At 34.3% G+C, this 17521-nt stretch overlaps 1 protein-coding gene across 1 annotated transcript; it reads right to left on the reverse strand.

The window, feature by feature from the left end:
* Positions 1-11855: 11855 nt before the first annotated feature.
* LOTGIDRAFT_238517 (hypothetical protein) lies at positions 11856-17506 on the reverse strand (the record flags this gene model as incomplete). Its single annotated transcript, XM_009050304.1, has 10 exons — positions 11856-12322; positions 12629-12760; positions 13597-13716; positions 14283-14432; positions 14601-14735; positions 15005-15136; positions 16250-16336; positions 16547-16690; positions 17050-17128; positions 17390-17506. Coding segments are annotated over 10 exons (1563 nt in total), but the record flags the coding sequence as incomplete, so codon positions are not given.
* Between the last annotated feature and the right edge of the window lie 15 nt (positions 17507-17521).

Here is a 17521-nt window from a genome sequence, read left to right on the forward strand (position 1 = left end):
GCTCGAGTAGACATTAAAATCTTCAACATAAAAATTTGACAAAATGTATATTTTCACTCAAAATAATGACAACTTACACTTTTGAAATCTGATAATGCTGACTCTAGTCTAGGTGAGGTAGTTTTGGGTGGTGGAGGTGGGGAAGGTTCCTTTGGTTTAGGTTTAGTGGGAGCCACTTCCTCCACAACTGGTGGTAAGGGTTCTTCAGCCTCCTTCTTTGCTTTTTTACTTTTCTTGACTGGCTTCTTCTTCTTTTCCTCTTTTGGTTTGGGAACTGGAGGTGCTTTTGCTTTCTTCTCTTTCGGTTTGCCTGCAAAATTATTATTTTTTTCTTCAGAAAAGACCAGAACCATGGTGTACCAGACATGGTAACATACACCCACACCAGAAGTTAAGAAACCTTTTTTAAGTTAAAAATTAATTAACAATGAACAACACCAACAATAAACCCAAATCAAACAAAAACTCTAATCTCAATCTAATAATAAATGTATTGATTAAATCAATTAACTCAATGCTCATGTAAGATGACATCATTCAAGAGTCCATACTTCATCCTGATGCAACGTCTAGATTCTGTCTTGCTAAAGAAAAATGTTGATGACCTGATAAGTTAGACGTGGCCACAATCTCATTTTTCAAAGTGATACAGATAGCTGGAATTGTTAGAGTTAAAATGATTTCAATTTGCTACAAATAATGCAGTTAAAAGCATGCCATCACCAAGTAGCAATTTGGCTTTAATAATAAAATGAATAAATAATATAAATAAACTAGTGTGTGTTCTTGTGTGAATTTTTTCAACAAGATATAAGTTGAAGTGAGCTGATTGAAATAAAACGACATCATAACCATAGTCCCAAAAAAGATGTTTACCTACTAAAATGAAAGATGGTAGAATTATGTGAGCCAGGCCCATGCTTTTATGAGTATAACATTCTCAAAACACTCATACACTCTTTAAACATTTCTTTAACAAAATTATTATTTAGTGAACAGGTAAAAACTTTGTGAAACAACAAAAATAAATCAAAATCATACATCAAAGTCTAATTAGTCCAAGATTACAATTTCATTTCCTATATATTTTTTTTCTGTCTCCATTGTACAAAAATCTTAATGGTCGCATAATGTTGATGTTCATTTCAACCAATAACAGAGTGTCATGCAGAATCCGTGTCTCAATATCTACCATGAATTGTGAGTGATATGACTTCCGATATTATGACAGATTATGAAACTGTCTATACTGTAAAAGTGATTCTGATTGGCTGGAGAGATGCCTGTAATAGGCTGCTATGGATAGCTTGAAGTAGCCAACTCATTAGATTCTAATGAAACCAAATTGGAACGAAATTGTAATCTAATCTTTAACTACATTGATTCCATCATATTATTAGTTTCACACATCACAAACATCAAACACTTTAAACATCAACAATGTCCTGATAAAAAAAACTCCTTGATTAAAATTAATAACTGTTAGTTCAAACATCAACAAGGTCCTTCATAAAAACACAAAACTTCAAAGGTGATTTTAACAGGAATTAGTTCAAACACAAACATCATATGGTCATCTCACCAATGTCAACAGCCTTCTTTTCCTCAAGTGGTATAGGAGGTATCTTTGGAGGATCAGGTTTAGGTGGTTCTTTTGCTGCACCAGGTGGTGGAATGAATGGTTTAGTTTTCTTTACTGGCTCTTTCTTCTTGGTTTCTTTTTTTGATGGTTCTGCTTTTGCTTTCTGTTTAGGTTGTGGTTGAGGTTTTTCTGGTTTTTCATTAACAATGGCTTGCTTTTCTATTTTTAGTGGAGGGTTCAAGATAAGAAATAGATAGCTTGCCAGAAAAAGTAATATACGCCTACAGGCAGCTTTGATTTTAAATAAAAATATTGAGCAGTACAGTAACAATTACCAGTATGATATATTCAACCTTCAGACATACACTTCTTTTCAATTTTTTGGAGCGATACTGAATAACATTACCTAGTTTTATCAAACTCTGTAAAGAATTGTGCCTTTTAGTGTTTGTAAGTGGAAAATTGAATGCGTTTTCAAGAACGAGGGCAATAATGATTTTTTGATTTTTTTTATTCTCAATAGGGTTCATCCACATAATAAACAATTCCACCTAGTTTTGTCAAAATCTGTCAAGCATTGTATCTTCTATAGTGTTTACAAGCAATTGTGGACGGACGGACAGACATGGTTGGTGCCAATATACACTCTGCATTTCATGGTGGAGTATAAAAAAGGTACATGTTAAACTTATTTGATTCTCCTCAAATGAATTTTCCTGATACAAATTCCATTATTTGTCTGTAATTTGGACTACCGGTACACACAACTTTTTATGCCCATTCTGGCAAGGATCAGGGAGACATCAAGTAAAAAAAGTGTGTCAGGCATGGTTAAAGATTCCGAAAGATCTAGAACAAACTGTTTCTATTCCAGTTCAAATTTTACAGCTCTGATGATTTTGTTTGACCTTGAAAAGTTGTATTTCAAGGTGAAGATTCTTACCAGGCTCTTGGTCTTGTTCAGGAACTGGGAGCTGTTCTGTGTTGGGTTCAGGGGGTTCCTGAGGTTTGGTGATTGATGGTTTTCTAGTCACTACATTAAAAAAGTTTCATGTTATGGAAGATGAAATTTGATGTGATGTCAAAATACTTTAAATTCATTATGGGGTAAATTCTGAACTACATTTAATTCGACTATGTTAAAGAAGAGTCAATAACTGTGTTTCCACTGACATAAAAAGCTGGCTCTAAGCCGGCTTTTTTGTGTTTCCACTGACAAATTGCCGAACCGTCAGCGTTCGGGAACCGTAACGGTTTGGCAATTTATCGGGGGCCAAATGAAAGCCGGCTTTCATTTACTCAGTGGAAACACAAAAAGCCGGCTTTTTCTCGTTCGGCAATAGGGGGCATACTTGTCTTTCCGGCAGCGCGCGATTTAACGATAGTCTTGTACATCGCGTGCTGTCAATAATGTGCGACTTTATGATCGAGACCAAAGTCGTTCGGGAACCAGAAAAACTCAATGTAAACGCAACGTGTTCGGCAATAAAGCTAGCTCTAAGCTAGCTTAGAGCTAGCTTTCCTTCACAATTGTCAGTGGAAACACAGTTAATTAGATGGCTTAGCTATATTGAATGCATTATAACAGTGTGCTAAAAAAACACCAGCCAATCAGAGGCCTTAAGATGGAGAGTTCGTGAAGGCTTAACCATTATAGTAACAGTCTTTCTGTCAAGGGCTCTGATTGACTGTATTCACTGGCCTATAATCCAATCAAATCGCTGCATTTTGTGAAACAAGGAAGATAGCTATTACAACCAAGGCATAAGTATGAAGTTCGTAACAGCTTTAGATTGTGAAGATGGAAGCTAACATGAAAATACCATTTGAAAGCATATAACAACAATTTTTGTAAATATTTGTGTTAGTTTAATAAAGATTAGTAATGAAAATAAGAAAAGAATTATTCAGTATGCATTTGAACTCTCCAAAAACAGTTCAACATTATGAGGGGTTAATTTGAATCTTGAATAAATATAATTAGTTTTCAGAAGTACTATTAATTCGTGCTGGGTATCGTCAATCATGACATGATACAAGGGTCACGATATGATACATATAACGATATGGGTTAATGGAATAAAAATTAACATTTTATCTTCAAAGTTTCTATATATACTAATTCATAACTTTATAACTGTGATATTTGATGATAAAGTTGATAGAAGTGGTTAGCCTCCACTGTCTTATTGAAAGTTTCTATCAATTTCTGTGACAAAATTAATCAACTTATAAATATCTCCACTTTTTCATGGAATGAAAGGTATCATCAAGTATCTATATATGATACAAATATCGTGACCTGTTGATAAACTGATATATCGTGTCAGCACTACTATTAATGTACCGAAATTGCATAATTCCTATAAAAATAACTTAAACTTGGAAGTTCTCTTTCTATTTCTATACAGGTCTTTTCTATATATGGCAGAGTCTCAAGAAAAGACGAGACGTCATTTTAAATTTCAAACGCTGATAATTCTAGACACGCATGGCTCAAATTTTGAGGGTCGGCTGTGAACACTATTACTGAATAGTTTAGATGAGACTAAGCAGATGGCGAACCTGTAACAATAAATGTGTCGAAAAACTCAGTTGCACTTTGATTTAGTCTTCTATGACTTTCCAATTAATTCACACAAGCTAGGTTAGAATAAAAAGCAAGCAGCAATTATTTCATACCCTTAACAATAGATGTTTTTCTAGGAGGTGGCTGTTCAGGGGCACCGTACAGCTTTTCATTTTCTTTGTCCTGCTTTGCTTTACCTATATCATCATGTAGTAAGTGTAGAATATAAACATCAACAAGAAAAAAGAATCAATATACCAAAATTAGCTAGGTATGGAAACTAATCGGTGGTGGCAAAACTGAGGGTACAGAAATGGCATTTGACCCCCCAGAAAAATAATAAGTCCCTCTCAATTGCATCCCACTTCATTTCTAAGAAATTTCAAAATAATATTTGTATACCATTAGTCTATGAAATTTTGTGATATTTGCTCTAAAATATTTGCCAGAATGCACAAAATCAATATCATTTTTCAATTATTTTCAGGGGGTTGGCAATAGCTTAGTTAGTCTGCCCCCATTTGTACTCATAGTTACAAGAGGTTCAAACTGCCATTGAAACTAATCCAGTAACAGAGTGACACCAGGTGCCTCATCTGCATCACCAAACACAGGAATTAATATATTTCATTATATCTTTTGTCTCATCTAGGACAAACCATTACATCACAGTAAGAAAACTTGATAAAACTACCTAGCACATCAGAAAAGAGGAAGAAACCAAATAAAAATTAAACACAAGCCCAAAGAAAGACTGCTTTAAAAAGATCATGTTTGGTGATTCCATATAACTAAAAAATAATGACATTATAACATAAGATATTACTTTAACCATATGCATGGTGAAAAATATAAAGGAAATTTTTTGATAAAACTGATTTTTTGTCAAACCTATTTTTTCAGAATTACCCACCTACAGGCTCGTCAAATATTATTATCGAACTTATATCATTTATACATTATACATAAAACCTTTGACTTACCAACAACAAACTGTTCTCTATCTTTTAATTTAACTGATTTACTTTTGGTGGATTCTGGTGATTGCTTCAATTCAGTGCTAATCTGTGTTTTGATTAGTTCTTTCTCAATCTGTGGTTCAGGAGTTTTGTCAACTGAGATTATACTAACTGATTCTTCTTTCTTAGATTCTTCTACTTCAGCCTATAAAAAATGTTGAGTAATGTCTCTTATAAGAATGAAATACCTTATCTCATTGATTTGAGGTTTGTGAGTTTTGTCAACTGGTTTAGAGATACTCTAATACTCCAACCTACACAAGGTGAGGTTAAGTCCCCTTTGTCAACAGATCTGAAAAGAGACCGTTTCATCTCATTCCAAATTCATATTTTATGATACTAATAAATATTATTCTTTGTTACACTAATGGCACATCAATATGTCTATTTAAACTAGGCATAAACAAGTATTCCTACTTACAGCTTTTTCAACCACTGGTTCTGTCACCATGGCAACAGGCTCAGTAACCTCCATCTCTGCTTCCTCAGAAACTACTTTCTGTGGAAGAGTTTTGATGTCTGCTTTTTCTGTGACTGATTGTGGCCTAGAAGGGACACTACCAGGTTTGGATTGACTGCTTCCTGGTTTTGACTGACTGCTTCCCTTTGACTGGGTGTCAGAATGATCTGCTGATAGGTCGATAGTTTCTGATGCCATATAACTGATGACGTCAACATCACCCAGATCTTTGACTGAGGATCTTGCGGATGGAATTGATACAGTTCGTCTCTCTTCTGTGAATAAAAAAAATACAGCTAATGACCCTACTTTATCATTCAAAAAATCTTTAAGAAAACTTGTGCAAACTTTACTCCTGTTAAAGAAGGCTAATAATTTCATTAATTTCACATTTCGTTCTTCAAGGACACCAACATTTTTGTCTTGAGTAAATCAATCCAAATGTCTATTCTTTCAACTTTTGACTTGTGCATGGCTATCATCATTCTGTTCATTTAGGCCATTTAGTGAATTTGAGATTTGTGGCCCTATAGTTCTGGCATTACAAAGAATAGACATTGAATACCTCCATTAGCTTCAACATACAGATGCCCATCTTTTAGACTAGCTGATCTGGATGTGGTAAGCTGTGAACGTCCAGTCAAAGGATCCTTCACTACTTTAACATCATCAGGTGATATTTCTTGATTAACCAGTGCCTCTATTAGGTCATCACTGATGTCTGATTCCAAGGCCAGTTTCTCCACATCTACACCTGTAGCATTGGCAACTGAAAAATGAAATTAAGGCATGAGATAGTTAAATGAATTTTTATTTCCTTATTCTCTGCTACACATAAAGCTAATGAAGATGGTCACACCAAAAAGAGAGCAATGAGAAAAAATATTCCTTTTCTATTCAAAAATCAATCTGTCTAAGAAACTTAATGGTACACAGAGTGTAGTACACAGAACAGCAACTAGGGTAAAGCAGAACAGCAACTAGGGTATAACAGAACAGCAACAAGAACAGAACAGAACAGCAGCAAAAACAGAACAGAACAACTAGAGCAAAACAGAACAGAAACTAGACTAGAAAAAAACAGAAATTAGAGCAGAACAGAAAAGAAACTGAAGTAGAAAAGAACAGCAACTAGAGCAGATCCAAGTGGAACAGAAAAAAACAGAACATAACCAATTTCACCTGAACATTAATAAGATCTCTAACAAAATGCTCATACCTGCAGTTGTGATGGACTTTTTGAGTATTTCCTTATATTCGGCAGTTGTAGGTCCTGCGCTGTTGATTCTCTGAGCTTTCATAACTGTATCAACAGCATGCTATAGAAAGTAATAAACAGAAAATCACAGCCAGATGAAGCTGGCCGTTTATCCAGCTTGTAAAAGCAAATATATAGATAAAATATAAAACATATATATCTATAAAAAAGCTGGTAACAAAACTTTATATCAATTTGGAAACTATAATTACTGAAATCTACATTTTATTATAATCTTCTGTTTATACCATGACTCCAATAGCCGCCTTTCTTGCATTTTTGAAGTTTGTAATTTCAGTGATTTGATTTGATTGTATGCTATTGAATACATCACAATTAGTCAAAATCATCAGCCATAAATTTATTCACCATTCATTGTCGAATTTTTTTCTGTCACTGTGACGTCAAGCCTCGTATAACCAGGCCCTAAGTAATGATGTTTACAGTCTTTCTGTAGAGGGCTCTGATTGGCTGTATACTCTGGCATACAATCCAATTAAATAGCTGTATTCCATGATGCAAGAAAAGTGGCTATTGAAGACACAGGTGGCAAAAGACCCAACTTTGTGAAGATGGGCTTAGAAAGGGTTAACTGAAGGTTTATCTACAACTCACTTCACCTTTTAATTGGCACACATGATAAAGCTGTTAATCAAAAATAACAATGAAAAGGCACGAAAAAATATTGTTGTTCAAAGTTGATTGGAAAATGATTGAATTGGTGAACAATTTAAAGTACAGTTAAAAAAACATATATAATGAAATAATGTGAAACATGGCAAACAAACTTAACAAAAAAAGACACTGTGATCTAGTGATTGTGCATCTTCAAATATTTAGTAGTCTTCCATTCCAAGTCAAAATTATCCTTACTCATTACTCATTAGACAATTTTGATTAAACAAATTTATCCAATCATTATTTGTTATAATTTATCATTACTTTGGTGTTTGGGTTTGGATGTGCCAAGGAAAGTGGTTGTGAAGATATGGAATGAAGAATTACTGGGATCTGAAGATGTTGAATGCTAAGGGGATTGTGAAGGTCAAGGTAACTATAAAGGTCCAGGCTATATGGAAGGTTAGGTGATGTGAAGGTCAAAAGTTAGGTTAGGTGAAAGTGACAGACATTGTGCAGGACAAAGCCATTTGTGTGAAGGTCCAGTGAAAAGCAAGGCAACTGTAATGGTCAATAATATTGTGAAAGGTCAAGGTTATTGTGATCAAGTGATTATGGAGGTGACTGGGAAGGTCAAGAGGAATTTGAATGAGTTTATAAATATTTATTGTGAACGTCAAGGCAATCGTGAAGGTGAAGGTAATTAACAAAACAATACAACACTGTGAACAAGTGATTACAGTCAGTCAAAGATATCTATGCCCAACATGTACTAATCAAATTAAAATAATTGCCCAAAAAAGCTATCTTGGATATTTCAAAGGGACATGCGTTTAACCAATCCTACCTTTGTCTTAGAAAGAATTAATGACCATTAATATATCTATGATAGAATAGTGCAGTCCAAAATGTAGACATTGCATATGATGGTACTTCTCTTTGGAAGAGTCCACTACTATACTACCTTTAATCCCATTTTTTTTTTGATGGATGGAATGGCTTTGAGGAATTTTATTTTTAAATAATGATGAGCATAAATATCCTAGACTGTCTGGACTTAACTAAACACAATATGACATGACAGATACTTTTCTTACACTATCACTCATTTCCTGTACTGACTGACTTCTGGATATTTTTCTCGCTGGATGAGTTTTCATCCACAATAAGGCTGCTTTCTAGATAAACATACATCAGTATACAATATACAATTTTAAAGAATAATAGAAATCATAAAATTGTCATAACATATAACATATCAAAATCATGAAAGGTTTTTGTAGCTGATCAGAACCGTGTTAAGAGTTTCACCTACTGGCTGCGTGCACACAAGGAAATGCAAAATCTCCAAACATCAAACATATTTTTTTTTTCCTTTTGAGTTATCTTTACTTGTTCAATTTGAGTTATCTTTACTTGTTCAATTTGGGTTATCTTTACTTGTTCAATTTGAGTTATCTTTACATGTTCAATTTTGGGTTATCTTTACTAGATCAAATTGAGATCTTTTCAAAACAAAATGAATTATCTTTACTTGTTCATATTGGGTCATCTTTACTAGTTCAAATTGGGTTATCTTTACTTGTTCAATTTGAATTAGCTTTACTTGTTCAATTTGAGTTATCTTTACTTGTTCAATTTGAGTTATCTTTACATGTTCAATTTTGGGTTATCTTTACTAGATCAAATTGAGATCTTTTCAAAACAAAATGAATTATCTTTACTTGTTCATATTCGGTCATCTTTACTAGTTCAAATTGGGTTATCTTTACTTGTTCAATTTGAATTATCAAATTGAATTAACATTACTTGAGTTGTCTTTATCCTTACTTGTTCAAACAAGATTGTTATGAATGAGAAATACCGTCAGAATTTTTGCAAACTTGCATTACAAATTTCATAATTTAGCTCAAGTTTAGCTTTAGTTTTTCGTAGCTCAAGGGCAGTAACTCCATACGAAACTGATTAATTTCTTGCAATGGTTATATGAGTATCAAATTTTGATCAGATCAAGGGTCATACTTCTTATGCATTCTTTCCCTTACCATATAATTTATAGCATCTATCTTTCTACAAGTATTCATTTTATCAAGAGCAATAAATCTTTCTAAATGTTTATGTTGAATAAAGCCAATGCTCTGTTCAATATTCATTCATTATTTCATCAAATACTAATGTCAAGGACACTATGTTATACTACAAAGATCTCATTGCAAAAGACACATAGTAGATATCCATCAAATCAAGGGCAATAACTCATACAAAAAAGAATTTCATTGCATAGAACACATACCTTTAGTAAGAATTTATAAACTCAAGGGCAATAACTCTATAATTAAAGAAGCTTACCCTAATATCTTCTTCTAAGTTAATGCCCCCACCTGCTACAAGGATATGTTCAGCTATGGCTTGGGCATGCTCCGTTAGAGCATTAACTATACCTTCTTCAGTTACAGGTTCTGAAAAACATTTTCAGGCTTAATGAAAAAACAATGGGCAGCTATCCAATTTTAAAGATCTTCCACCTTCCTCTTTCATAAAAAAAACAGCTTCTACACCTTTGATACACAAAAAGTTATGTATGAATAAATCATTAAAGAGACAAATATTGTTTTTTGAAGTTTTTAAACATGATCTGTCTCATGGATATGAATAAAATGAGAAAAATTAAAAAAATTAAAAAGGAATGAACGAAAAAAAAAATATAAAGTTGATTGAAGATAGAAATTGTAAATTCAGGTTAAATATTAATCTTTTTTAAATATCTAAATAAAATGTTATATAAAATAAGGATTAATTTGTTAAACAAAATCCACCACCAGAGAAAAAATATAAAGTGAACCAACCACCTAAAAAATCACATAAAAAGTAGGAAGCATTCCTTGAATTACATCAGATACATTTACATGTATATATCATCTTTAATGCATACACTTTATAAATAACAATTCATCTTGTGAATTTAACTTGAAAAGCATAGTCCAAGGGCACTGGTTACCAATCCCAAAATTGGAAAAAATCAAAACCATTTTTATGCTCATCATTGAATATATACTTATTTGTTTGCTCAAAATATGCATTTAGTTAAATGCATAAACCATATTTAATCTGCATAAACCATATTCCAAGTGCATCACCCGTATTCTAAGTGCATCAACCATATTCCAAGTGTATCAACTGTATTCCAAGTGCAGAATCCTATTCCATGTGCATCAACCGTATTTTTAGTAAAAGCATAAACCATATTTAAAGTGCATAAACCCTATTCCATGTGTATAAACCTTATTCCAAGTGCAAAAACCGTATTACAAGTGTATCAACCTTATTACAAGTGCATCAACTTTATTCCAAATGCATCAACCGTATTCTTAGTATATAAACCTTATTCAAAGTGCATTAACTGTATTCTAAGTATATAAACCTTATTCAAAGTGCATCAGCCGTATTCTTAGTATATAAACCTTATTCAAAGTGCATCAACTGTATTCAAAGTATATAAACCTTATTCAAAGTGCATCAACCGTATTCAAAGTATATAAATTGTATTCCAAGTGCAGGGTGCTGGTTATTACACCAAATTTACATTTAGGACATCAAATACCTTCATCTACAGTGTTGACAACTTCAGATTTGTTGGATCTTGTAGAATTCAGACGTGAGGAAGTTTGGTTGCTAGGTAACCCAGATCCAGATATTCTATTATCAGACAACAGGGATCCATCATTAATGGATGACATTGATTTTGACAATTCTTTCAATTCTGCTAAATCACTTTCTTTGAGTTTCTCACCATCGTCATAGTAATATTCAGATTCATACTCGGAAGAGTTATCTTCCCAAAATGTCGGACTAAGGCTCTCACACCATGTTTCCTCATATTCTATTTCTTCTTCATCTTCACCAGTGTTTGGATTCGGCAAACTTCTCACTTCTGCTCGAACTCTAGCAGCCGGTCGTCTTCTCTCAATCAATGGAATGGATTTTTTCCGAACCCTTCTTCGCATGATTCTACGATGTCTATAATTTGTAGGCAGTTGCTTTCTGTCGTGATTTGTATTTGAAGGTTCTTCTACTTCATGGATGCCTGCTGGTGTCAACTCAATTTGACCCAGATCTTTTGTAGGGGACCTAATCTGAACAATAGATGCCCTCCTACGGGTCGGACTTGGAGTCTTCAAACGAGCGATGTCTTGAGAGATGTCTGAGTGAGACAAAGAACGGATACTCAGTTGAGGTAGCCCTAATCCTAATCCTAATCCTGGTAAGGGAGATAATGCACCTTTTCGTGGTGTTGAAGTAGGAATTCGTTCATTTTCCTCAGAAACGGCAGATTTTTTCTTTTTTCGTTTGGTTAGTTTTTTCTGTCTGTATGACCAGGACCCTGATTCTACTCCAGATGAATTGTAAGCGTCACTGACAATGGTATCTATTACGATTTCTGTTTTTGGAATCGGTTCCAGTTCAATTCGAGGTACTGGTAGCTCCATGGTTATCGAAGCATCTTTGGACATCATCTCCTTTTTGGAAGCTTCATCATTAGCATCATCTTCTATGGATTCTTGAGGTCTTTGAATAGAGTCATTTGAACTCTCAAGATTTGGACTTTCATAATGGACAGAATTGACATCGGCAATCTCTTGGATTGTATCACTGGCTTGCGTGGCCACTCGGACAGATTTTTTTGGACTTGGGGTTTTGCTATTATCTGTGATAACTTGACTGCGGTTGGTTTCAATTCCCTCCAGTTCAGGATACTCTGTAATTTTGTCCCAATCTTTAAGTTCTGTTTTTTGGTCTACTTCAACAATATCTTTATCTGAGGGGCAAAAATTGTATTTTCTTCTCAAAAAGTATCAAAATTTTAAACTTTAATACATACAATTTGTACTCATAGAAATGATGCAAAAGATACATCTCTTATAAATTATCAAAATACTTATCGATTTAATTGCAGATTAGCCAGCCATCAAGTTCTTACCTTGAAAAATGATACTGATGTCAATTTAAGCTCTATTTTCATAAAATAAATAATAAGATAATTAAAGGGCTGGATAATTTTGATTAAGCAACAGCTGTTGTCTTGAAATCTGTGTAAATCAATAAATGTGGTCTGAAGCATTACCTTCTTCCAACTTCAATACTGGAGGTACAAAACTTGATATAGAAGCTACATCCTCATCTGTATCCTTCCGTGAAAAACTGAAACTTTTTAAGGACATGCTGGCATCCAAATCACCAATAGACAAACCTCGACCTAGATAGATGCAGTCCAATCACATCAAAATACAGGTTACAAAAAGTTGTTTTATTTTATCTAATTCTTTGGGTAACTTCACTTATTCTACATTTGAAAACATTTGTAGGCCTAAAATCTACAATAAGTTCTATAAGGTCCGTAACTAAGGTCTTTCTATGGGGCAGAAAACCACTAAGTTTTCAATAGCAACGCTTTTGTTATACTTCAAACAGTGACCTCTTTTAATATAGACCATATATCATATTGACATTTTTAATTTTCTAAACTTTTTAAATTCAGTATGTGGCATTTGCCTTGATGTAGTTACAGCCGGATGTGGTATCTAGCTATATTGTTTAAATTTAAAGTCAAAATACAAGTATTCAGATCAAAGTCTGAGTGAAGTAACCCACAGAACAAATACTAAACAAAGATCTGATTAGATTAAGCATAATCAGTAAAGGAAAATGTAGGGAAAAAACATTTGTGGAAAATATCTAGGAATAAAAAGTTAAAAAAAACACAAAGAAAAATATAAAGAAATGTTACAAATAGAAATCTACATAGACATAGAAGTGACAAAGAAAAAAAAATTACGTTAAATATAGTTTCTAATATTGGCTGTCTAAGAATCTCAAAATCTACCATGTAATAAAATAATGCAATAGGACAATCTTTTTAAAATGCAGAGCTAGATATCTTAAATTAAGTTCTCCCTGGGCTACATATGGGCTAGTAGTAACCGTGGGGGAAAAAAACCTGAAACAAAACAATTCACATCTGCATTTTAATCAAATTGGCAAATAAGAAAAACAATCTATGCAGAGAAGTAAATATTGAATCCAAAATCTTACTTCTACGGTAACCATAGAAACCCGAAGTTGAGGTGAAATGCTTGTCTGAGCGTTGTGATGTCAGCCATTGCTCTGCTTGCTCTACTTCCTCTGCATCGGAATCATCTGTGATGTGATATACTGAAACAAAAATTCATCATTAATTTTAAGCATTAGTTATTTGGTGCAACAGAATGACAAATTAATAAAATATTGCCCATTTGTACTCTCTGAAAGGAATGCAAAGTTGAAAGAAAAATCCAAGAAAAAAAAAAGGAATCATTTTCGCAAAAATCTTAAGATCAAACGTCATGTGAATATTGAGTGCTGAGCTATTGGTGTAAAATTTCAAAATCATTTAAATTGTCACTGTCTAAAATTGGCAACCCCAGTTACATATAATTATACAATAAAGCTGTTTAAACTTGGAACTCATCAGTAATGTCATCTTCACAATGTCAAGCTATTACAAACTTGGTCCAATACCTTGACTGCAATAACCACCTTTCTTGTATCACAGACCTTTGTAAATGCAATGATTTGGTTGGATTAGAAGCCAGTGAATAAGCAGGGTTCTGAGTGGAGTATTTGATGGCATATAACTCAATCAAATCACTGCATTTCATGAAAAAAGAATAGTGGCTATTGTAGTCAAGGTATAAGACGAGGTGAATATGCAGTGATGTTTTAGCAAATTTCTAAAATACCTGATGTTCTACGTGGTGTGACATCATTCAGATTTGCCACATCACCATGACTACTAGACTGAGCCACTGATCCACCAACACGAACTATTTCACCACCAGGTGCCGCTATTAAACTTCCTTTCAATGAACCATCACCTATTATGCTACCAGCTAAAACAAAAATTCACATTCAATAGTTTTTTTCAATGTCTAGGACATTTTCTTGGTCAAGGTCATTACTTGAAATTCAAGGTCATTTCTTGCATTTTAAGTTCTATGTGTCTTTGATACCAGTCTGATTTTCATATTTTTAAGCTAGCAGATATAGTTGGCACTTACAGCTTCGTTTTGATGGAAGACTTTTGAGACTTTGAGTAGAGCCACCCCAAGGGCGTTTCTGTAGAGGTTTGCCTGGAGCATGACGGGATGTAGTAACATTCTCTGTATCACTGGCAAAATGGGCTTGAAAGGGACCTGCAATAAATAGCATATGTTAAAGGCATTTTTCATCTAATATTGGTTTCAGCAGCTGATAAAACTAGCTGAATTTCAGATTGATTATCAGACGCCTCGACATTGGCATAAAAGATTTTTTCAGACCTTGAGGAGTATTCGAACCAACGACACATCATCATTGAGCAGACTACAATCCAACTTACTAAGTTATAAAACTGTCAGTTTAAGTGTTCACGTTAGTAAAAAAAGTCACAACATCACCCAAAAAAACAGGTCCAGGCACCTACCTTTAGGGACTGTAATGGCAGGAAGTTTAGTTTTATCACTGTCACTCTGTACCTGGCCATGCAGTCTGTCTGTTTGGTTCCCTTGTTTTAACAGAGAATCTTCATTTAACCCAGAAGCCCAGCCATCTCCATCTGCCATGGAAGAGATAATGAGTTTGACACACCCTCACCCACAATCACAACCTTTTGGACTCTTCGTACCTTTTAGTGTTGAAACTGTTAGTGAATTTTACGAACCAGGTAATCGTCGGCAATAACCTTTTGTTACCCGGTTAATTACTAAAGATTATAAAAGGAGTCAAAAACTGCAATTTGCGGCGGTAACTCACCATTATCTAGAGTAAATGTAAATGAGTACCCAGGAAGATTTTGGCTAGTTCCCTGCGAATTTTCGGTACAAATCGACAGATACCAAAAAACCCGCGTCTGCTTCAATGTAAGATTACGAGTGGGCCTGACAGAGTTCAGATGGACTGGCGCCATTGTCACTCAAGGCTACAGTGAAAGGTTTTCACACCCCCTCACCCACCATCCTTGGTTCAAAATCTTTTGGGCTCTGCCTACCCCCTTTCTACATTTACACCCATTTGACACCCCCACCCACTATCCCTAGTTCACAACCTTTTGGACTCTTCGTATCCCTTTTCCACATTTACACCAACTTGATACCCCCTCACCCACCATCCCAAGTTTACAATATTTTGGACCCTTTGTACCCCTTTCCTAAATTTATAACCACTTGATACCACCTCACCCACTATCCCAGGTTTACAATATTTTGGACACTTTGTACCCCTTTTCTACATTTACACACACTTGATACCCCCTCACCCACCATCCCAGGTTTACAATTTTTTGGACACTTTGTACCCCTTTTCTACATTTACACCAACTTGATACCCCCTCACCCACCATCCCAGGTTTACAATATTTTGGACACTTTGTACCCCTTTTCTACATTTATAACCACTTGATACCCCCTCACCCACCATCCCAGGTTTACAATATTTTGGACACTTTGTACCCCTTTTCTACATTTATAACCACTTGATACCCCCTCACCCACCATCCCAGGTTTACAATATTTTGGACACTTTGTACCCCTTTTCTACATTTATAACCACTTGATACGCCCTCACCCACCATCCCAGGTTTACAATATTTTGGACACTTTGTACCCCTTTTCTACATTTATAACCACTTGATACCACCTCACCCACTATATCATAAAGAAGTATATCTTACTGTCTAATGGTGATGTCTGAGTCACCCTATCTGTTACAGCTTCTCTAGGCGTAGGGGGAGCAACATTTAAACTTGGTATGCCTTCAACTGAAAAACAAAAAATTATTTTCAAGCACAAACATAGATCAGGCCATATTAGTCAATAAAAAAAAAAATAACAAGGTAATGATACACTTGTTGCCACTTTAAAAATGTGTAAGGAGAGTCCAGACTTCTTTAATAACAAAGTGCATATATTTGTGCTCTCCGCTTCTAAATATCGTTCAAATCTTATCTCTGCAGGAAATATATACAGACCTTGTCCAATAGGTGGCAGCACTTTCAGCCCTGTTTCCTCCCGGCTGACATCCTCTATGGTACTGAGATGGCGTGATCGGTCATCAAGAGATGGGAGTTGAACCTGAGATTTATATTCTTCATAAGGCCAGGTACTACTGGATGCTAAAAATGGAATTGATAATTTATGATGATCATAAATTCTAAGCGTTTTGAATGCTTCTAGGACTTTTAGCGTGCAAAGTTTAGGGCAAATTTTACCCAGTTTTTTTAAAATCGATCATATATATTTTTGAATTTTTTATAGGGTTCATCTTTGCATGAAAATAACCTATTTTTGCAAAGTCCTGTCTCAAATTGAGTGTTTACAAGCAATTGTGGGTACACAGATTGACAGAACAGATGTTGCTAGTGTCTTTTAAATATCCTGATTAAGGATTCTGGGTCCAAAACACAGAGCATCAGCATAAAATGAGTTTTCGTCTGCTATCATTTTCTTCAGAGAAAAAAAAAAACCAATTTACCAGGACTTGAAATATTATTTGCTGCTTTCTGTGTTAAAATTTCAAACTCACGATTTTCTTTTTCTGATTCTAATAATGACTAAAACAAAATTCAAATGATATTAGGCAATATATTGGTTTCAGTTGATATCACAATCAATAATATCACAAATGGAGATATTGTTTATCAGGCATGTCACAAACCCTATACCAGTATTTATTTTGCTACCAATATATCTCCCAGTACTAATATAAATATCAAATTCAATGTATCAAATAAAGAGCAATAACTCAGTGAGATATACAAATATTAAAATATAATATATTTAAACTTAAACAACGGTGATAACACATTACCTACCACAACTCTTGTTAATTTCTCACTATCTATAACACAATGGGGGAATAAACCAGATCCTAATCCACGTTTAATACGTTGACATTTTGTCTTACTATTTTTTAACATTGGTAAAATCATGCCACAGCCAGCGTT

The sequence above is a fragment of the Lottia gigantea genome (genome assembly GCF_000327385.1).
Source record: "Lottia gigantea unplaced genomic scaffold LOTGIsca_149, whole genome shotgun sequence".
In the NCBI taxonomy this organism is placed as follows: domain Eukaryota; kingdom Metazoa; phylum Mollusca; class Gastropoda; family Lottiidae; genus Lottia; species Lottia gigantea.